Source organism: Bos javanicus, chromosome 7 (genome assembly GCF_032452875.1).
Source record: "Bos javanicus breed banteng chromosome 7, ARS-OSU_banteng_1.0, whole genome shotgun sequence".
Taxonomy (NCBI): Eukaryota; Metazoa; Chordata; class Mammalia; order Artiodactyla; family Bovidae; genus Bos; species Bos javanicus.
In genome coordinates this window covers 40,321,101-40,344,249 of record NC_083874.1, presented here as the reverse complement: position 1 = coordinate 40,344,249, position 23,149 = coordinate 40,321,101, and the positions used below count along the sequence as shown (strand labels likewise).

Genomic DNA, 23,149 nt, shown 5'->3' with positions numbered 1-23,149 from the left:
TAGATGAAATGCTCTTGTGATGAGATATATCCAAGACAAATTCTTAAAACTGAAGGCAAAATGCATTTTCTACATAATACTTCTATTTATGAATATAGGCTCCATCTACTCTAAAATTTTCCTTTGCATGATTTTCAACCTCCTGTCTTACCAGAACTGAAATTTCAACCATCAGAATTAGAGGGATTTTTTCCCTCATTCATTACAATTGAATCATTTGGCAAAGAGATTTTTTTAATACATGAAGCAATTTAATTTACCTTTAGTAGTTTAGATAAATAAGTAAAAGGCTTTCTAGGCACCCTCTGTTAAAACCAAGGAAAGGAAACAATTTAACTCAATAAATACAATAAAGATTTTTTTATATTTTCAAAATTTCCAACCAGCTATAATACAATAAAAATCAGTTATTTTATTAGAATATATAACAGTTAAAAAATTAAAAATAAATAAGTTGCTGCCACAAAATTGCAGCATAATATATAGTTAACTCATTCTGTTATGGTCAGTTAAGAGAAAGATGGCAGGAAAGATGATATAGTCAAAGAAAAAAAGTGGGGAGAGGTACAAAGGAAAGGAGAGTTAGAGTAAAAAGAGAAAAAGAAAGAAAAAGTGTTTTCCTGAATGAGTTAGATACATGAGGTCACCAAGAGGAACACATCCTCTGACTGAGCCACTGCAGTAAGAACTGTATCATTTGATGATTTTACTGCACTGGTGTCTTCAACCTAGGGGTAAAGGAGATTCTCACATTCACCAGGCAGAAGGACCATCAGCAAGTTTTCACTCTTCCTCACTGGACCAGAAGAATTGCAGAGAGGTGATCTTAATGCTGAAGGAGGAATGCTCACCACCACTTGTCCACACCTGAATGGCAGAGTGCTTCCACCACTACCGAGAAGGCTCAAAGACAATGGTTAATTCAGGCTTTTCTTCTTGAAGTGTTTCTAGGGCACGTTTTGTGTCATAGTTGAAATACATTTCACACAACCTATAAAAGCAAAAAGAGAGCCTTGGATTACACTCTTCAAATGAACACTTTGAGAGTTTTGGGCTTTAAAAATCTCGTCTCCTCTCTTAACCTCATACTTCTAAGCTTTCCAGTGCTACATATCATGCCTAATGTGATTTCTGTTACATTTTTAACCTTCATGTTTGGAAATGTTTAAAAGTGCAAAGATAAAGAGAATAGTATAATTAATCCTGCCATCTAGCTTTGACAGTTAACAACTCATGGCCAGTCTTGTTTCATCTATTACCCACCCAACTCCTCACATCAGTGGATTATTGTAAGCACAGCAGTTCAAGCATCTATAAATATATCAATGTGTGAAATGAAACAACTTTTAAAAGAGAATTACAATGCAATTATCATACCCATAAAGGTTAACAATAACTTTCACATATCAATATATGTCCAACCAGTGTTTCAATTTCCTCAATGGTCTGATAAAATTTTTATATTATGTTAATTTAATCAGGAGCCATATAAAGCCCACACATTGAGAATTCCCTGATGGTCCAGTGGTTAAGATTTGGTGCTTTCACTCCTGTGGTTTAGGTTCAATTCCTTGTCAGGGAAACAAGTTCCCATAAGTCACAGCCCACCCCTCCACTCTGCCAAAAAAATCCCACATATTGTAATTGCTTGGTACACCTATCAATGATATGAGTTCTTCCTCCATCTCTCTCTCTTTTTTTTTTTAATCTCCCTTACAACTTAAGTAAGAAATTATGCTATTTGTCCTGTATCATTTCTAGTAATCTTGATTTGGGTATGTTACGGATGCTTTATGTTCCTTCAAAATTCATATGTTAAAGCCTTAACCCTCAATGTGATGGTATTTGGAAATGGAGCCTTCAGGATGTAATGAGGGTTACATGAGTTCATAGGGATGAGTCCTCAAGATGGGATTAGTGCCCTTATAAGAAAAGATACCATAGCATGTACTCTCTATCTCTGTCTCTGTCTGTCTGTCTTTCTCTCTGTGTACCACATAAGGGCACAACAAGCCCAGAGGAAAGCTCTCTGCTGCTGCTGCTAAGCCACTTCAGTCGTGTCCAATTCTGTGTGATCCCATAGATGGCAGCCCACCAGGCTCCCCCGTCCCTGGGATTCTCCAGGCAAGAACACTGGAGTGGGTTGCCATTTTCTTCTCCAATGCGTGAAAGTGAAAAGTGAAAGTGAAGTCGCTCAGTCGTGTCTGACTCTTAGCGACCCCACGGACTGCAGCCTACCAGGCTCCTCCATCCATGCGATTTTCCAGGCAAGAGTACTGGAGTGGGGTGCCATTGCCTTCTCCAGAGGAAAGCTCTCACCAGAAACCAAATCAGCCAGCACCATGATCTTGGATGTTCCACCCTCCAGAACTATGAGAAATGAATGACTATGATTTGTTTAAGGCATATAGACTATTCTGTTTTGTTACGGCAGCCTAAGTTCACAAGGCAGGTTGACTGCATCCATGGATTCCCCAGTCTGTGTTGAGCTTATCCCTCATCTCCAGAGTGTCCTAAAGATACAGATAATAAGTAAACAAGCAAATGATATAGCTTATATAATGGTGTTCAATACAGTGGAGGAAAATAAGCAGAGAAGAGGAAAGGCATTGCTGGGTTGCTATTTTCATTAGGATGGTTATAGTCAGACTCACAGAAAAGACCTCTGAGCAAAGAATTTAAGGATTCACAGGAATAAGACATGTGGACATCAAAGTGTAAGAAGTCCCAGGCAGAAGGAACAGCAAGTGTATAGTGTCAGAGGTGACACTGTTTTTTGAAACAGCAAAGAGAACAGTGTGAATGGAGAAGGAACTAGGGTTAGAAGATGACTGCAGAAATAGCAGGATTATGTGGGGCCTTAGACACTGCCATGAGTTTGTGGCTCTTGCTTTGTGAAACAAGCATGCTAGTAGGAGTGATATGCTCTGACTCACATTTTAGCTATACCCTCCATCTGCAGTGGTAGATGCAGAATAGCCTAGTAGAATGCCATCAGGACAGTCCAGACAAGAGGTGACAATGGCTTGAGCCAGAAAAGGACCTGTGAAGCTAGCAAAAAGTGGTCAATGAGTGGGCATGCTGTGAAAACAGAGCTAAAAGGACATGCCAATGGACTGGATATTCACATAAAGAAAAAGTGTCAAAGACAACACAAGGCTTTCTGTACCTGAACAGTTCAGACTGAGTTACCATTGACTGAGATGGGTGAGAAACAGATTTTACACAGAGGGGACAGCACAGGTTTGGGTTTGGACACGTCAAGTTTGGATGGCTTATTAGATATCCAAGCATAAAGGTGAGACAAGCATTTAGACATGGAATTCAGGGAGATATGAACTGGAGGGAGGGGTACAGCACATATGTGGTAAAACCAAAAGACTAGATGATATTAAAAAAAAAAAAAGCAGAAAGTATAGAGAAGAAAAATTAACTCAGATTGAGTTCTGGGTATTCAGCATGCAAAGGTCAAGATGAGGAAGAGAAACCAGAGGAGACTGAGCAGAAATAGCCAATGTAATAGGAGAAAATTCAGAGTAGAGTATGTTGTCCCTAAAACCAAGTGAAGGAAATGTCTTTCATGAAGGATGTGATTACCAGTGCTAGCAGAAGTTACGAAACTATTAGGAAGCTCTTACTAGAGAGGTAATCAATGAGTGGCTTAGTGGTATCATTGATGATGGAAGGGAGCGGATGGTCCCAACACCCTGAAGATAGGCCAAATTTTATGAATTTGTGATCTTGATGTTTCTGGAGCACTTTTCAATTAGAAATTCTCAGAAACAAGATGCACAACACCGTACTATGCAAGGACTTTTACAATAGATGGGTCTAATTTTACAAAGTACAATACCTTGTATAGAAATGTAATTCTATTTAGCTACTTTCTTTGTGAATTGTTTCTTTCAAGAATATGGATGGAAAGTCTTTTCACACCCAACTGAAATTTAGTTATTCCAAACATCTGGACGAAGTTGAATATGGAGTTCATGACTCACATACAGTATATAGTAAAAAAAAAAAAAAAATCTGCAATTGAACAAGGCTCAACCTTCAGACTGAGCAACTAAACTGAACTGAACTGAATAACCTTACCCAGAGTGCAAATGAAGCCATCCTGGATTTTGGAAACTGCAAAAATTTTTCTTTAGCACTGTGAGCCCTGCCATACAAATCTCTGCAGGGCACACTTACCTCAGGCTTTTCAGGAGGCAGCCCTGCTGTTTGAGCACTTCACAGAGAAGCATGACCCCCAGATCACCCAAGTCGTTGTTGCCTAGGCACAGCTTTCGCAGGCTCTGGTTAGAAGTTAGAAGTGTGGAAAGATCCCAGCAGCAGTGTGATGTGAGGCTGCAGTTGTCTAACCTGCAAGAAAGAAGGTGACTTTTTAAAAATGTCCCCTTAATTATCCTACACAGGTTTCCCAGATCTTAGCCTGTAATGTTTCAAATGTAGGAAAAGCTCAGGATTAACAAGCTTTGAACTGCTTTATGTGCCAAGAGTTATTCTCTCTTCTTTAAATGAGAATATTTTTTCCAATCTACTGGATTGTGCAGATCAAATTAGTAAGAGCAGTTTGTGAAACAGTTCTTCCCAATTCTGTGCCTCCTCACAAATTTTCCTAAAACAAAAGTGCGTACCAACCCCAAGGAACTCTAGTATTCACCTTTACACTATCTAGAAGTACAGCTCCTCCCAGTACCATAATCCTGTAATAATCCAAACCCTAGGAAGACATATCGCTTCTCATCATTCTCCCAAACTACCCCATTCCCTGGGGCCACTATGCATTCCCATCACCATAATAAGCTAAGAGACTTACTCCAACACCTGAAGCTTGCAGTTGCGGTGCAAGAGTCCCTCACAGAGTAGCTTGACCCCCATGTCTCCAAGAGCATTGCCCTGTAGGTAAAGGTGGGTGAGATTCTGATTTGTACTGAGCACTGAGGATAGAGCTGGACAACAACCTGATGTAAGGCCAGAATTCACCAACCTGTGGAAGGAATAAGGAAAAGAAAATTCAATGTGGGGTGGGGAGGATAAATCAGGAGCTTAGGATGAACATACACACACTACTATATATAAGATGATAACCAAAAGGACTATATAACACAAGGAATTCTACTCAATATTCTGTGACAACCTATATAAGAAAATAATCTAAAAAAGAATGAATATAGGTATATGTATAACTGAATCACTTCACTGTACACCTGAAGCTAACACATTGTAAATCAACTGTACTCCAATAAAAGTAAAATAAATTAAAAAAAAAAAAAAAGAATCCTCAATGCCCAACCTTTCTTGGACATCACACAGCTGTCTCAACATAGGAATGTCATCTTATCTGAAAAGTTTCATCCCTCAACTTACAGACCAGAAGCCAGCATCTTGAATATAATCTGTAAACAGTATGACTCCTTATCTCTGGCCTCATAAAAGATACAGATGATGTCTAAGCAGATGCTTTCCTGGGGTCAATAGAAGAGACAGAGCAAAAGCAAACTGATTCACATTACCTCCACATTTCTCCTTCTTCCTACATATATTCCCTCTGGCTATACATGTTCCTCACAACCACTTCTTCAAGAAAGACATCCCAGATTATCTCTTACTATTAATACTAATTCTCATTATTTTTATATTAACAGTGCAGAGACTACCTTATTTGATTTTTCTATCAACTGGGCAAGGGGGCAGTGTAGCTCTAACTGTAGAATATTTTTTTACAGATGAGAAAGCTGAAGTTCATCAAATCATGTTCCCCTTAAGGTCAAAGAGAAAGTATTTGGAAGAGAAGGAACCTATACTAACACCTTCTAGAATCATCCCCTGCTCCGTTGCCCCTTCTATCCACCTCATACTATGTTCTGCACTATAAAGGGCCTCTCAGAGTATAAAGCCTAGTTTTGCATTATACTCAGTAAAATTAAGACTGTTGATGTACGACTACTCTTGGGTCAAGTTGAGCATACACCATATATTTGTGAAATGTATACCATATGTTTGTGAAAAAGCATTTCACAAGCTGCTCAACTTTATAACTAGATAATATTATAATATAGCATTATCACCCAACAACAGCATGAGGGCTCTGAAATAGAGAGCTGTGTCACTTCTGAAAAGAAGCTCAGAGGGTGGTATAGTACACAGAAAGTCACAATGTGAGACCTTGAACAAAGCCTTTATTTAAGAGTATCTCATGCAGGCACATTCCTTTCTGCCAGAACCCTTAACCATGATATGTTTTTAAATTCTAAGGTGTCTTGGAATCAGGAAAAATAGAAGAAAGTCATTCAAATAGTATAGCATGAACAGATGACCAAAAGGAAACAGAAGTACTTACCCACCCACTGGTCTCCATCTTCATAGTTAAGGATGAATCACAACAAAAAGACTGAGTAAGCAAGGCAACGAGGGAAATGAAGCCCGAGATGGTGAGCAAAAGAAACTGAGTGGTTTATAGCAAGTTTTATCTCCAGCTAAGAAGAATTTTATCAGAGGATCTTTAGTGAACATGCAGAAGGGTTTTTCAGGACTCCTGGCTGTTAGAATGAACGTTTGTAGTCCCTTACCCCCAAATTTCATACGTTGAAATCTTAACTCCCAATGTGATGGTATTAGAATGTGGGGCCTTTGAGATGTGATTAGGTCTTGAGGGTGGAGTCCTCATCATGGGATTAGCACCCTTATAAAAGAGACCCCAGAGATTTGCTTTGCTCCTATTACAATGTGAAAAAACCAGAGTGGCTGTATGTAAGGCAGGAACAGAGTTCTTATCAGGAACCAGGTGATCTACAGGCCTAACCCTAACCCTAACTTTGGATTTCCAATCACCAGAACAGTGAGAAATAAATATTTGTTGTTTGAGCCACCCAGGCTGTAGTATTTTTGTTATTGCAGTCCAAATGGACTAAGATACTGGCAAAGATGAAGAACGCTCCGGAAGTCTAGAGATAGTCATCAAAAACTAATACAATATTGTAAAGTTTAAAAATAAAATAAAATTAAAAAAAAAAAAGATTCAATGTGGGAAAAAAAAAAAAAGGAAAGGAAGAATATTTTGAAAGTTACAGAATAGTAATTTTTACCACTGTTTCCAAAAAAGCGTTGGAAGGTACTATACAACAAATGTCTGAGGAGAAGTACAATGAAGTGGCAGCAATTACCAGCAGATAGGGTGGTTTTGTTAAGAATAAGTCACATCAGGCTTATCAAAACCACTGAGATTGACTGAAGGGTACACAGAGCATATAGTGAAATGTTTAGAAAATCAAACCACCAAGCCCTACCAAACAATCTATTAGGTTTGAGGAATGTAACCAACATCCTATATCTTGGTTTCACCCAATCCATTCAACTCAGATCTACATTTACATTCACTGAACATAGATATTTCACCGTGTATTATATGGTGGTTGATTTTTTAAAAATTATTAATGATTTTGTGATTTATGTCACAAAAATGTCTCACAGAGAAAACTGAAGAAGAAGGTCTAACATCTACTGAGTATCTACTAAGTGCCTGGCTGTGTGATGATACATTTAAATAGAATTATTTCATTGAAGTATTATAAAACCAAGATGCAGGTGTTATTTTTAGCTTTATTTTTAAATAGAAAAACTGAGAATCAGAGAAATTAATTGAATAAGAAGGCGTTTTCTAGATGGATGGTGGGAATAGGAGAGTAAGGGTAACCCTTCAGGCAAAAGGAAAATGCTACACAAGGGTGAGGAAGGGTGAAAAAGTAGCCAGATTCTTAGAATTAAAAATTAATTTAGTATGACTCAAAACAGAGTGAAGGGCCTGATAGGCAAGAGGGAAGGAGAGTGACCTAGGGCTGACTTCAAAGAAAAATTTCTGAAAGTTTTTTGAGCAAAAGTCCAATATTAACCAATCTGCACTTTAGAAAATTCCCTGCAGTGTTATGTAAAAGAAAGATGAAAGGCAGAGGGGATTGAAAGTAAAAACAAAATAAAAATTATCCTCTGTTTACTTGTCAGCCGCCTGGAAAGTCCCACTATTCAACAACATGGAATAGACAGGGCAAGAAGAGGGCAAAGGAGAGGGATGAGAAATAAGTTACAAGAAATAAAGATTTGCAAATGCTTAGTATGTGATGCTTGTGTAACACTGTGGAGGGGGCAGGGGCAATATATAGTCAGAAAGAAAGGTCTAAAGTTCAAAATAAGGAAATTTGACTGTATCTAACAAAATATAAAATGCCTAAGTTTTGCCTTATTAATTCTACTTATAGGTTTCTGTCTCAAAAGAAATATGCTTACATAAAGTATATACAAATATGCTTTTTTCAGAGTTATTTGTAACAGTAAAAAAGAAACTCATCCGATAGTACATCATTCAATGAATAGCAAACTACATTACTGTAATGAATACTACAGAGCATTACCAAAATCTGTAGATTTGTATATAGCAGCATGGCAATGTGTCCACAATAAATGAAAAAAGCAAATCATGGAAAAGTATCCACATACTGATTCCTGTTTGGACAGACATAGTGTTATGGGTTGAATCATGTCCCCCAAAATTTCGTATGTTGAAGTCTTATCCCCTAGTACTTCAGAATGTGACCTTATTTAAAAATATGGTTATTGAAGATGCAATTAGTTAAGATGAGGTAATTAAAGTAAGCTCTAGTCCAATAAGACTGATATTATTATAAAAGGGGGACATTCAAACACAGAGACAGACACACATCAGCACAGTTAGAATACCAAGTGCTGAAAAAACTAAGATTGAAGTGATGCGCCTACAAGGAATGTCAAAGATTGCCAGTAAACAATGAGAAACTGGAAGAGAAGTATGGAACAGATTCTTCCTCACAGCCATCAGAAGAAACCAACCCTGACAACACCTTGATCTTGGCCTTTTAGCTTCTGCTATTGAAATAAAATAAACTTTGGTTGGAACTATTTTAACAGCAGAATACACATTCATCTCAAGAGCACTTGAAATATTTTCTAGGATGGATCATATGTTAGGCCACAAAACAAATCTTAAAAAATTCAGTAAGATTGAAATTATGCCAAGTATCTTCTCTGACCACAGTGGTACAAAACTAGAAATCAATAACAGGAGGGTAACTGAGGAAACTCAAATACATGAAAATTTAAACAACACTCTTCTGAACAACCAATGGGTCAAAGAAAAAATGTTACAGGAAATAAAAAATAGCTTGAGTTAGACAAAAATTAAAACACAATATACCAAAACTTATAGGATGCAGCAAAATCATTTCTGATAGGGAAGTTTCTAGGTATAAATGCACACATCAAGAAAATTGAGAGATCTTAATTAAGCAGCTGGACTACTCTGATGGCTCAGAGGTAAAAAATCTACCTGTCAATACAGGAAAAACAGGTTCAATCCCTGGGTCAGGAAGATCTCCTTGGAGAAGGAAATCCCAACCCACTCCAGTATTCTTGCTTGGGAAATCCCATGGACAGAGGAATTTGGCAGGCTATCGTCCATGGGTCCCAAAAGAGTCAGACACAACTTAGCTACTAAACAACAGCAACAATTAAACAACTAACTTTACACCTCAAGGAACTAGAAGAAGGGGAATAAAGTAAGCCCCAAAGTTAACAAAAGGAAGGAAATAAAAAAGATTATAGCAGAAATAAATAAAATAAAGAACAGGGAAATAATAGGAAAAATATTAGCCAATTAAGTAGGCCCTTAGACAATTTACAAACGTTTAGCTAGGAAAAAAAATAATAATAATAATAAAGAGAGAGAGAACCCAAATCAATAAAATTATAAAAAAGGTGAGACATTAAAACTGATACCACAGAAATACAAAAGATCATAAGAAGTGCTATAAACAACTATAACAACCTGGACAATCTACAAAATCTGAAAAATTCTTAGAAACATGCTAAATACCATTGACTCAGAAATAGAAAATCTAAACAGACTAATCACTAATAAAGAGAATGAAGTAGTACTCAAAAAAACTCACAACAAAGAAAAGCCCAGGACCAGATGACTTCACTGATGAGTTTTAGTAAACATTTAAAGAAAAATTAATGCCAATTCTTCTCAAATTCTTCCAAAAATTAAAGAAAAAGGAAAAATCACTAACTCATTTTATGAGGCCAGTTACCTTGATACCAAAAAGGACACTATAAGAAAAGAAAACTAGAGGCCAATCTCTTTGATGAATATAAATTCTCAACAAAACACTAGTAAATTAAATTCAGCAACACATTATTAGGATCATGCACCATAATCAAGTGGAATTTATCTTCAGATGCAAGGACTGCTCAACATATGCAAATCAATCAATGTGGTATATCACATTGCTGCTTCTGCTGCTAAGCCGCTTCAGTCTTCTGTGACTCTTTGCGTCCCTATGGACCATAGCCCTCCAGGTTCCTCTGTCTGTGGGATTCTTCAGGCAAGAATACTGGAGTGGATTGCCTTGCCCTCCTCCAGGGGATCTTCCCCACCCAGGGATTGAACCCATCTTCCCCACCCAGGGACTGAACCCATTTTCCCCACCCAGGGATTGAACCCATATCTCTTGGGTTTCCTTGCACTGGCAGGCAGGTCTTTACCACTAGCACCACCTAGGAAGCCTGATGTATCACATTAATGAAATAAAATTTAAAAATTAAAACAGACTTATGGACATGGTAGAGGGGAGAAAGGAGGGGGTGGGGTGTACGAAGAGAGTAACATGGAAAACATACAATACATATGTAAAATAGATAGCCAACAGGAATTTGCTAGCCAATGGGAATTTGCTGTGTGACTCAGGGAACTCAAACTGGGGATCTGTAACAACCTAGAGGGTGTGATAGGGAGGGAGGTGGCAGAAAAGTTCAAGAGGGAGGGGTCATAGGTATACCTAATGCTGATTCAAAAAGTTTCATTCTTTTACATGTGAATATTCAATTTTCCTAGCACCATTTATTGACAGACTGTCTCTTCTTCTTGAGTATTATTGGTTCTCTTGGCAAATGTTAGTTGAAAGTGTATACTAACTTATTTCTGGGCTCTATATTCTGTTCCAATTATTCATTTGTCTGTTTTTGTTGCCAGTGTCATACTGTTTAATTTCCCTAATTTTATACTATAGTTTGAAATGGAAGTGTAACACCTCTCACTTTGTTCTTTTTTCTCAGACTGAAAGTGTACATGAAAGTTGCTCACTCAAGTCTGACTCCTTGTAACTCCATGGACTATACAGTCTATGGAATTCTCCAGTTCAGAATACTGGAGAGGGTAGCCATTCCCTTCTCCAGGGGATCAAAGTATATTATAAAATCATAGTAATCAAAACAGTATGGCAGTGGCATAAAAACAGACAATAGGTCAATGTAACAGGATCAAGACCCAAGAAATAAATCCATAAATATGCAGTCAACAGATATTTGACAAAGGAGCCAAGAATATTCAATGCTGAAGATAATCTCGTCAATAAATGGTGCTGGAGAAATAAGACATTCATAATAAAGGGAATGAAGCTAGATCCCTGTCACACACTACTCCCCAAAATCAACTCAAAATGGATTAAATACTTAAATGTAGGGGTGTCCCTGGACTCAGTGGTAAAGAATCCGCCTGCCAATGAAGGACACAATGTTTTGATCCCTGACCTAGGAAGATCCCACATAACATGGAGCAATTAAATCTGTGTGTCACAACTATTGAGCTTATGCTCTAGAACCCAGGAGCCACAGCTAGGGAAGCCCACATGCCCTAGAACCCGAGCTCCACCACAAGAGAAACTACCACAGTGAGAGGCCCATACACCACGACTAGAGAGTAGCCCCCACTCACAGCAACTGGAGAAAGCCCACACTCAGCAACAAAGATCCAGCACAGCCATAAATAAATAAAATTTAAAAAAAAAAAAAGATTGAGAGGGACACAGGAGGGAGTTAAAAAAAAAAAAAAAAAAAGACTTAAATGTATGAAAGCATAGAACTCTTGAAAGAAAATATAGGAAACAAAACTCCTTGACGTGGAATTAGTGATCATTTTCTTTAATATGACACGTAAAGCATTAGCAACAAAATTTAAAATAAACAAATGGGACCACATAAAACTAAAAGCTTTCACTTAGCAAAAGAGACAATTAACAGTGAAAAGACAACTTATAGAATGGGAGGAAATATTTGCAAATCATGTATCTGATAAGAGGTTAATAGTTATATCCTAAATGTATAAAGAACTCATACAACTGAATAGACAAAAACAAAACAATCCAATTTAAATATGGGCAAAGGACCAGAATAGATATTTTCCCAAATATATTCAAATAGCCAATGGGTACATGCAAAGTCATCTGGAGAAGGGAATGGCAACCCACTCCAGTATTCTTGCCTAGAAAATTCCATGGACAGAGCAGCCTGGAGGGCTACAGTCTATGGGGCCCTAAAGAGTTGGACTTGAGGAGGAAATGGCAACCCACTCCAGTATTCTTGCCTGGAAAATTCCATGGACAGAGGAGCCTGGCCGGCTACAGTCTACAGGGTCGCAAGAGTCAGACATGACTGAGCGACTAAGCACACACATACAATGCAAAGTCATACTGAGATATGACTACTCACCAGGGATATGTAAATTAAACCACAATGAGATATTACCTCATGCCTGTCAAAATGACCATCATCAAATGTGTGTGTGTGTGTGTGAAGCCACTCCAGTCATGTCCGACTCTTTGTGACCCCATGGACTGTTGCCTGCCAGGCTCTTCTGTCCATGGAATTTTCCAAGCAAGAATACTGGAGTGAATTTCCATGCCCTCCTCCAGGCAATCTTCCACATCTCTTATGTGTCCTTCATTGGCAGGTGGGTTCTTTACCACTAATGCCACCTGGGAAGCCCATCATCAAAGATGAGTGATAACAAATGCGAGGATGAATGTGCAGAAAGGGAACTCTTGTACACTGTTGATGGGATTGTAAATTGGTATAGCCACTATAAAAATCAGTATGGAAGATCCTAAAAAACTTAAAAATAGGACTACCATATGATCCAGCAATTTTACTTCTGAGCATATATCCAAAGGAAATGAAACCACTATCTCTAAGGACTTGAAATTAGTATGTCAAAGAGATATGATAAAAGTATAGATATCTACAATGGAATACTCATCAGCCATAAAGAAGAAAAAATGGTCACAATTTGCAACAATGTGGATGGATCTTGAGGCATCATGCTAAGTAAAATAAGTCAGACAGAGGAAGACAAATACTGTATGACCTCATTTAAAAAGAATATTTTAGAATTTAAAACAGAAACGGAAACAAAAAACTCAAACTAAATTCATAGAAAAAGAGATCAGATTTGTGATTACCAGAGGCAGGGGAATGCAGGAGGTGGGGAGGTGTAAGATAAATGAGTACTAGGGATATAATGTACACCCTGATGACTAAAGGCAACGTATCTGTATGGTATATTTCAAAGTTGCTAAGAGAGTGATTCTAAAACATTTTTGTAGCTGAGGTGATAGATATTATCTATGGTAATCATTTTGTAATATATGTATATCAAGTCATTATGCTACACATCTTAAACTTACAGTGCTGTGCATCAACTATATATCAAAAAAATTGAAAGAAAAAAAGTGAAAACAGAGACTTCCCTGACAGTCCAGTGGTTAAAACTCCACACTTCCCCTACAGGGGCTCGGGTTTGATCCCTGATTGGGGAACTAAGATCCCACATGCCACGCAGCACAGCCAAAAAAAAACAGTTTGTTAATTTTAAAAAGAGAATTTAAAAAACGATGTCTGTTGTTTAAGTCACTCCCTTTATCATACTTTGTTACAGTAGCCCTAGAAATCTAACACCCACAATATATTAAAATAGGTGGGTAGATGGACAGATAAATGGATGGATAATTGCTCATTCATAACAAAATGTCTGGAAGTTTGCTCATCAGCCTGTTGCAAATAGTTCTCTCAGGAAGTGAGCTGAAAAGGAGCTTTCACTTCTTACTTCACATATCTTTATTATTTAATATTTTACACTAAGCATGTATTACTTTTGTAATTAAAAACTTCACAAGCAGGACTTCCAGTTTCCAGACCAGCATGTAGAAAGCTTAGAAGTTGCTGTTCCATCCTAACAATAAGTTAAAAGCTGGATAAGTTGACAAATCAATTCTTCTTAAATCCACAAGAGAAATGTGGTCACAGCACAACCCACTGACCCTAAAATGACACACAGGCAAATACAAAGAATCACAACTTCCTGGATCAGAAACCGATGAGCTTAAACCTCCATGGGAATCACTGGCCAGGTAAGAAAACCTGGTGGCTCAGTCAGTAAAGAATCCGCTTGTAATGTGGGAAACCTGGGTTTGATTCCTGGCTCAAGAAGATCTCCTGAAGAAGGGAATAGCTACCCACTCCAGTGCTCTTGTCTAGAGAATTCCGTGGACAGAGGAACCTGGCAGGCTAGTGTGCATGGACTCAGAAAGAGTCAGATACAACTGAACAACTAACACTTTCACTTTACTTCAAAGGCTAGTTGTGGACAAGTCTAAGAGATTAAAAACATTAGGAGGACTCAGTCATAGAGGGATCTACATACTTCTGTGAGTTTTATTTCCAGGGGTGCTCAACCAGGTTTTCACACTAAATATAAGAGAAAAATCCCTCTGTGCTTCCAGCTGGGGAAGGAGTAAAGAACTACTTTATTTTATTTTGCCTTGCTTTGTTCTACTTTGTTTTATTTTTTAGAGAATGCCCAGTTTATTATTGGAAGGGAGTAGGGGAGAAGGACATGCACATGAGAACCATTTGTGGCTCAGACCTGGGACTCTGGGGGTGGACAGAGTTGTTCAAGGGTCTCTAGTCCTGAGTGTCCTCCTGAGTTTGGTCTTGCAGGCAAGACACTATGGTTCCAAGAATAAAAAGAATGGAGGAGAGAAGCCAGGTGCCCAGTCATAACCAATACGTAGAGCTGAGTGACAGGCACTGAAGGGCTTGGGATGGACTAGAAGCAGTACCCTTAAGACAAATTCCTCCAACTTATTTTTCCTTTTTGGCTATGCCACGTGGCATGTAGGATATTAGTTCCCCAACCAGGGATCACACCTGCACCCCCTGCAGTGGAAGCACAGTGTCTTAACCACTAGACAGTCAAAGAAGTCCCAGGAACCATTTATAAATACAAAAATACTTCAGAGATACTGTGAGTTCAGTTCCAGACTACCATAATAAAGGAAATATCTCAAAAAAGTGAGTCACATGAATTTTTTGGTTTCCCAATCAGGAAGATCCCCTGGAGGAGGAAATGACAACCTGCTCCAGTATTATTGCCTAGGAAATCCCACAGGCAGAGGAACCTGCCAGGCTACAGTCTATGGGGCCGCAAAGAGTGGAACATGACTGAGCAACTGAGCACAACAGTAAGCGCATATAAAAGTTACTTTTACACTATTCTATAATTAAGTCTGAAATAGCATTATGTCCAAAAAAACGTGAATACTTTAATTAAAAAATACTTTATTACTGAAAAATGCTAACCATCATCTGAGCCTTCAGTGAGTCATAATCTTAGTTGGTAGGAGGCCTTGACCTAGTGTTGATGGCTGCTGACTGATCAGGGTAGTGGTTGCTGTGGGTTAGGGTGGCTGTGGCAATTTCCTGAAATAAGACAACAGTGAACAACAAGGTCCTACTGTATAGCACAGGAAACTATATTCAGTATTCTGTGATAAGCCATAATGGTAAAGAATATGAAAAAGAATGCATATATATGTATAACTGAGTCAGGTAGCTGTATGGCAGAAATTAAGACAATATTGGAAATTAATTATACTTCAATAAAATTTTTATAAAGAGACAACAATGAGGTTTGCCACATCAATTGATTCTTTCTCTCACATGAACACTTAGAAGAACTGTATGGTTATTAACTGACCTATTTCAATATTGTGTCTCAGGCCCATTGACAGGGAGAGACATGGAAACAACCAGTTAGTAGAGCAGTCAGAACACATACATTGATTAAGTTCACTGACTTATACAGATGTAGTCTGTGGTGCCCCCAAAACATTTCTAACAGAAACATCAAAAATTGCTGATCACAGATCACTGTAACAAATATAACAATCAAAAAGTCTGAAATACTGAGAGAATTTCCAAAATGTGACACAGAGACACAAAGTGAGGAAATGCTATTGAAAAATGGTATGAATAAGACTTACTCAATACAGGGTTGCCGCAAACCTTCAATCTGTAAAAAATGCAATGTCTGTGAAGCATAATAAAGCGGAGATAAAAAAAAAATAGAGGCATGTCTATATACCAGAGTACTCTGTTCCTTTCACCTATACTTGTCCTCAGGAGAAACTAATTACCCAAAGCCTAACCTGCTGGGATAGTATTAGTCTAATTGATCTCAAGGAAGAGAAATATTCAGCTTCAGCCCTCTCTGGCCATCTTGTTCTGCTGAGAAGGGAGAAAAGAACTGAGATGCAGTTGAAAACCACTGAAAAGTCACAGTCCAGAGGTATAAATTCACTAAAACTGAGACCTAATCACAGGACTGCTTCCTCTCTCCTCAGCCTGCATTACCACATTACTGAAGTTCTATTTACAGTAGTTCCCTTTCCAGTACCACATGTTCAGTCTTCAAGAATAAGTTACAGGACATTTTAAAAGGCGAAAAAATAAAGTTTGACAAGACAGAGAAAACATCAGAACCAGAGTCTAAGATGGCAGGAATGTGAAATTATCAGACCAGGTATTTAAAATCATTATGATTAATACCCTAAGAGCTTTAATGGATTAAGTAGACAGTGTGGAAGAACAAACTGGCAAAGTAAGAAGAAAGATGGAAATTCCAAGAAGAAAACAAAAGAAAATACTAGTGATAAAATAGTAAATTATTTTTTATAATAATAATAAATAATACTATTTACTATAATAATAGTAAATAGTAAATTACTATTTACAAATAGTAAATAAAAAAAAAACTGTAATAGAAAAAAGAATGTCTTTAATGGGATTGTTAGTAGTAGTAGACTGGACATAGCTGAGAAAAAAAATCTCTGAGTTTGAAGATATCTCAATAAACACCTCCAAAACTGAAAAGTAAACAGGGGAAAAAAAAACCCAGAATATCCAAGAACTGTGAAATAACTATAAAAGATGTCATATGAGTATAAGATACACATAATGGGAATACTAGAAGAAGACAAGAAAGGAACAGAAGACTTACAGGGAAGGAGTATGACCAAGAATTTCCCCCAAATCACAGATCCAGGAAGTTCAGAGACACCAAGTAAGGTAAATACCAAAAAATGGAGGAGTGTGGGGGAATCCTACAGATTGGCATATCATTTTCAGAACACAGAAGATCAAAGGTAAAGGAAAAATGCAGAAAGAAGCCAGAGTAGGGGGAAGTACTTTATCTGTTTAGGAGCAAAGATAAGAATTACAACTGACTTATTATCAGGAACTATGTAAACAAGAAAAGAGTGGACTGAAATATTTAGTGTTGAGGGAAAAAAAATTCTAGAATTCTGTACCCTTTGAAATTAGCCATCAAAAATAAAAGAGAAATAGTTTCTCAGACAAACAAAAATTGAGTGAATTTGTTGCCAATAGAACACCTCACAAGAAATGAAATTTTCATAAGTTTTTAGAGAGAAGAAAACAATATACAAAAGATGTGCAAAAAAAAAAGAAGAGCACCAAAGAAGAAACAAGTGAAAGTGAAATAAAAATTTACTTTTCTTATTTTTAATTGATCAAACAGATAGCATCATGTTCAAAATAATAGCAATAATGTATTCAATTATTTATATTTATGTGTATATATACACTCATAAATTGACTGAATGACTAATTATATAAGGATAGAAGGAAGGAATTAAAATTACTTTGTTATTATAAAATAGTTACATTGTAAATGTCGTTTAGGGTCATTTGAAAGTAGATTAGTTGTAAATATATACTGCAAACTCTGGTAGTTGTAAATATGTACTGCAAACTCTGGAGCAACCACTAAGAAAAGTTTTTTTAAAAGTAGGATGGAGGGAATTTCCTGGCCTTCCAGTGATTAGGAAGGTGCTTTCACTGCCGTGGGCCAACTTCAGTCCCTAGTTAGGGAACTAAGATCCCACAAGCTGGAGAGCAAGGCCAAAAAAAAAAAAAAGGGCAAAATGGAATTATAGTAAAGGTTCAATTAAAGTCACAAAAGGCAGAAAAGGAGATGAAAACAACAATAAGATCAAAGAACAAGAGCAACAAATGGAAAACAGGAACAAATATGAGATATTAGTTCAATTAAGTCGATAATTAACTTGATTATCAATGATCTAAATGAATCAATTAAAAAGCATGTATCAGAGAGCGAACAAAAAAGTAAGACACAACTGTATATTGTATATAAGAAATCTACTTTAAAAATAAACACATACAGTTTAAAAGCATAGGAATAGAAAATATAAAAAATAAAATAAGTGTAAAAGGATAGAGAAGGATATACCATGCTAACACTAACCAAAAGAAAGCAGGGGGAACAAAGGAAGCGGAAACTACGTGGTGTATATACACATATATATGCAATGTAATATTATTCAGTCTTAAAAAGGAAGAGAATCCTGCCATTTGTGACAACATGAATGAACCCAGAGGACATTATGCTAAGTGATAAAAGCCAAAGATCTTTAAAAAAAAAGTCAGACTCACAGTAAACAGAGTAGAATAGAGAATGGGGGGATAGGGGAAAAAGGAAGATACTGATCAAAGGGTACAAACTTTCAGTCCTAAGATGAGTGCGTGCTGGAGACAATGTACAGCATGGTGACTGTAGTTAATATGTTGTGTGTTTTATATTTGCCAAGAATAGATTCAGACTGGGCTTCAGATCCAGGCTGTCCAACTTCAGAGCCCACAGTCATAACCACTTTTATTCCAGAGTAAGGGGAGGGTCATCCTTCTAGCCGTAATTTAACAATCCTGAATACTCATTGGAGGGACTGAAGCTGAAGTTGCAATACTTTAGCCACCTGATGCAAAGAGCCAGCTCATTGGAAAAGACCCTGGGAAAGATTGAGGGCAGGAGGAGAAGAGGGAAGCAGAGGATGAGATGGTTAGATAGCATCACCAACTCAATGGACGTGACTTTGAGCAAGCTCCGGGAGATAGTGAAGGACAGGAAAGCCTAGTGTGCTGCAGTCTTTGAGGTTACAAAGAGTTGGACATGACAGAGTGACTGAACAACAGCAATGGACTTCTTCATCTAACAACAGAGGAATACACATTCTCTTCAGGTTCACACATAACATTTACCAAGACAGGCCACATTCTGGGTTATAAAATGTATCTTAACAAGCTTAAAAAACAGAAATCAGACTGCAATCAATTGAAACTAGAAACAAATAGCTGGAAAATTCCAAAATATGTGGACACTAAACAACACACTTTTAAATAATGTTTTAAATATTCAACACAACATACAAAACAAAGAGTGAACCTTAATGTAAACTATGAACTTTGGGTGATTATGATGTGTCAATGTAGGTTCATTAGTTCTATCAAACAGCCACTCTGGTGGGACATGTCAGTAATGGGGGAAATTAAGCACATGTGGTATGGGGGCATATGGGAAATCTCTGCATCTTCCTCTAAATTTTGCTGTGAATCTAAGTTGACTCTAAAAAAAAAATGCCTATTTAAAAAGAAAAAAGCACAAGAGCAATATCTAAGTTTGACGAGCCACCTGTATACAGGTTGTTTTCAAAGCTGAGGATCTTAGGAGAATTCCCAAAGAGTGTGGAAACATTTAGTGAAAAAGAAAACCAACGGTGAAATCCCCAGATGACAGGAAGAGAAGTCAACGCAAACCCTGAGAAGCAGAAGCTATAAAATTAGTAGGAAAGACTGCTGCTGCTGCTCAGTCAATTCAGTTGTGTTTGACTCTTTGTGGCCCCATAGACCACAACCCACAAGACTCCTCCGTCCGTGGGATTTTCCCAGCAAGAATACTGGACTGCAAGTTCGATGCATGAAACGGGGCACTCAAAGCCGATGCACTGGGACAACCCCAAGGGATGGGATGGGGAGGAAGGTGGCAGGGGGGTTCAGGATGGGGGACACATGTACACCCATGGCTGATTCATGTCAATGTATGGCAAAAATCGCCACAATATTATAAAGTAATTAGCTTCCAATTGAAATAAATTAACTAATTAAAAAAAAAAAAGAATACTGGACTGGATTGCCATGCCCCCCACTCCAGGGGATCTTCCCGACCCAGGGATCAAACCCACATCTCCACAATGGAAATTCTAGGAACTTTCTAAAAATAAGAGAAAAGGATTTCAAGGAGGAGATAAACAGAATTAAAGGCAGCAGGTTTCAACTAGGATTAGGATTGAGAAGGATCTACAAGAGTCAGAAATAGGATCATTGAAGGTCAACTGAGAGTTTATACTCTGAGCCTCTTTGCTTTGTATGGAGTGTTTTCCCCTGGCTTCTTCACGGATCCCATGTCACCTGCATGAGAGGCATTTACTGAACACCTGGACAAGGATGTAGCTCTCTCTGCCACTCCAGTTTTTATTATACTATATATATATATAATTTTACTTGTCTATTGTCTAGCGTCTATCATCATTCCATATGAGAATGTTTGTGAAAACAAGGTCTTGGTTTGTTTTAGTCACTGCTGCTGTCAGCACCCATGACTGAGCCCCCAGAGTACCTAGAAAATAAAGTGACCAAATCATACCTGTTGGACAAACCAAGAGTGGCAAAAGCCAAATTGTTGTGGCAGAGCAATAATATAAGGGAAGGAAATGAAGGCATTGAATATAGCCTTTTTTACTAAATTGATGTGGCAATATCTGAAGAAGAGCAATGGGGAGAGGCTCAGGGAGGTAACAGGGCTTTGTTTTTATAGATTTTGATTATGGACTAACAGATTATTCCTCAGCAAAGACCGTTTCTGCTCCACTTAGTAATGATCTAGTTGGTATTTATGTCAGTAATGTGAATGAAGACATTTACAGTTTGCTTGTTATATGTCTGGGTAATATTGACAGGATCGTGATTCAAAAATGCCTAGACAATGAGTCAAAAGAAAGATAAGATGAAAATTAACAGAGCTAAATGTGAGAACCCATATAGTTGGATAGAGCAGGATATAGAAGCCCTTTAGACAGCCTACTGCTGCTGCTGCTGCTGCTGCTAAGTTGCTTCAGTCATGTCTGACACTGTGCGACCCCATAGACGGCAGCCCACCAGGCTCCTCCGCCCATGGGATTTTCCAGGCAAGAGTACTGGAGTGGGGTGCCATTGCCTTCTCCAGAGAGCCTATTAGCCAACTCATTATGAAGTTTTTCTGGAGTTAAGGGAGGGTTTGGTGGGTCACACTGGACTCTGTCTGCATTGGGTTCCACTGCCTTTTATCTGGGTGTCCTTGGACAAAGGTTTTAAACTCTTTGAGCCTCATTTTATCCTCTTTAAATTAGAGATACCAATATCTACTTGTCAGTTTTTATGAGGCCAATGGAGAATAAACCATGCAAAAAACACAGAAGGGCAGTGTTACATGGTCAAGTGCATGTAACAGAGGGTATTTCTGTGGTATAATAAGAAATATATTTGGTCTTTGTCCCTCATTCCTATCTCAGAGGTCCTAAAAACCTTGGAATTTCCTAGGGGCTTCCCTGATAGCTCAGTTGGTAAAGGATCTGCCTGCAATGCGGGAGACCACGGTTCAATTCCTGGGTCAGGAAGATCCACTGGAGAAGGGATAGGCTACCCTCTCCAGTATTCTTGGGCTTCCCTTGTGGCTCAGCTGGTAAAGAATCTGCTTGCAATGCAGGAGACCTGGGTCGATCCCTGGGTTGGGAAGAGCTCCTGGAGAAGGGAAGGGCTACCCATTCCAGTATTCTGGCCTGGAGAATTTCATGGACTGTACAGTCCATGGGGTCACAAAGAGTCAGACACAACCGAGTAACTTTCACTTTCAAGAGTGTCTATTGCTAATCAAAGGAGCCTCTTTTGATCACATTTGAGTTTATGTTAATGGGGTGACTTAAAGTGGGGCCCTTAGATTGGCTCAGGATAGGGCTAATCATCAGAAAGGCCAAGTGGTTAGAAAGTTGGAACTTTCAGCCCCACCCACTAACCTCCAGCAAGGAGAAGGAAGGAAGGCTGGAGATTAGGCTCTATAAAATCTCTTGAACAATGAGTTTTGGAGATCTTCTGGGTCAGTGAATCTAACCAACCTGGCATCTACATACCAGGAGGATGGAGCACCCCAACTCCATGGAGAGAGAAGCCCCTGGGCTCCAGACTCTTCTCTACCTCATCCTATGTGTCTCTTCGTCTGTTTGTATACCTTATAACATCTTTTATTTAAAACTGTAAACATAAGTATCTCCCTGATTTCTGTGAGTCAATCTAGCAAAGTTTCACACCTGAATAGGGGGCTGTGGGAATCCCCAATTTGTAACCAAGTCAGATAGAAGTGTGAGTAATCTTGGGACTCATTACTAAAAATTGATGTCTGGACTGAGCCCTTAGCTATGGGGTTAGTGTTGAAATCTAACTGGCTTGCAAGACACCCAATTGGTGCCTGCAGAGAATTGGTCATTGGTATTACAAAACATCCAAAGTTGTGTGTTACTATTTCCCACAGACTTCCAATAGAACTCATGATCTGATGTGACTGCCAAAAATATAAGGAAACCTCAGTCCTCACCACTGACAACATAGTGCCCTACCATAAGAGGTGAAAGTTCCACCACACATCGTTAGGAGTGTCATGTTCAGGTCTGTGTACTGCACTTCAAATAGGGACATTAAAAGACCAACTCTTACCTAGGAGAGCATAACTAAATAGGTGAAAGTACTAAACCATGTCCTAGTTAAATATTTAGAGACATCCAAGTAAAAGATGAGAAGAACTAGAGTGTGAGTGCTGCCTCTAAGGAATCAAGATCAGCATCTCTTAGCAGACTCTGAGGAGCAGAACAAGGGCCAATGCACAAAACAATAGAAGGGGCTATATGGAAATAAGAACTGCAGGCATTGCAGCAATGACTAGCATGCTTAGAAGTTTTCACACATAAAACGGGTGAATGTCTTAGAAGCAAGTGTTCGTTCAATGATGAACTGGACTGTACAATTCCTAGGGTTTCTT

At 38.3% G+C, this 23,149-nt stretch overlaps 1 protein-coding gene across 6 annotated transcripts in view; it reads right to left on the bottom strand.

Annotated features, from left to right (window-relative positions):
• Positions 1-213: 213 nt before the first annotated feature.
• NLRP3 (NLR family pyrin domain containing 3) overlaps positions 214-23,149 on the bottom strand; it is a 49,384-nt gene continuing 26,448 nt past the window's right edge. For 4 of the 6 annotated variants that reach the window (XM_061423196.1, XM_061423197.1, XM_061423198.1 and 1 more), the window contains 3 exons: positions 4,823-4,993; positions 4,195-4,365; positions 214-991 (listed from right to left, as the gene is read on the bottom strand). In XM_061423196.1, the coding sequence (XP_061279180.1) occupies positions 892-991; positions 4,195-4,365; positions 4,823-4,993 (442 nt within the window). In that variant the 3' untranslated portion in view covers positions 214-891. Of the gene's footprint in view, positions 992-4,194; positions 4,366-4,822; positions 4,994-23,149 lie in introns of those variants that run through there. The other 2 variants (XM_061423199.1, XM_061423200.1) reach the window with 1 other exon arrangement.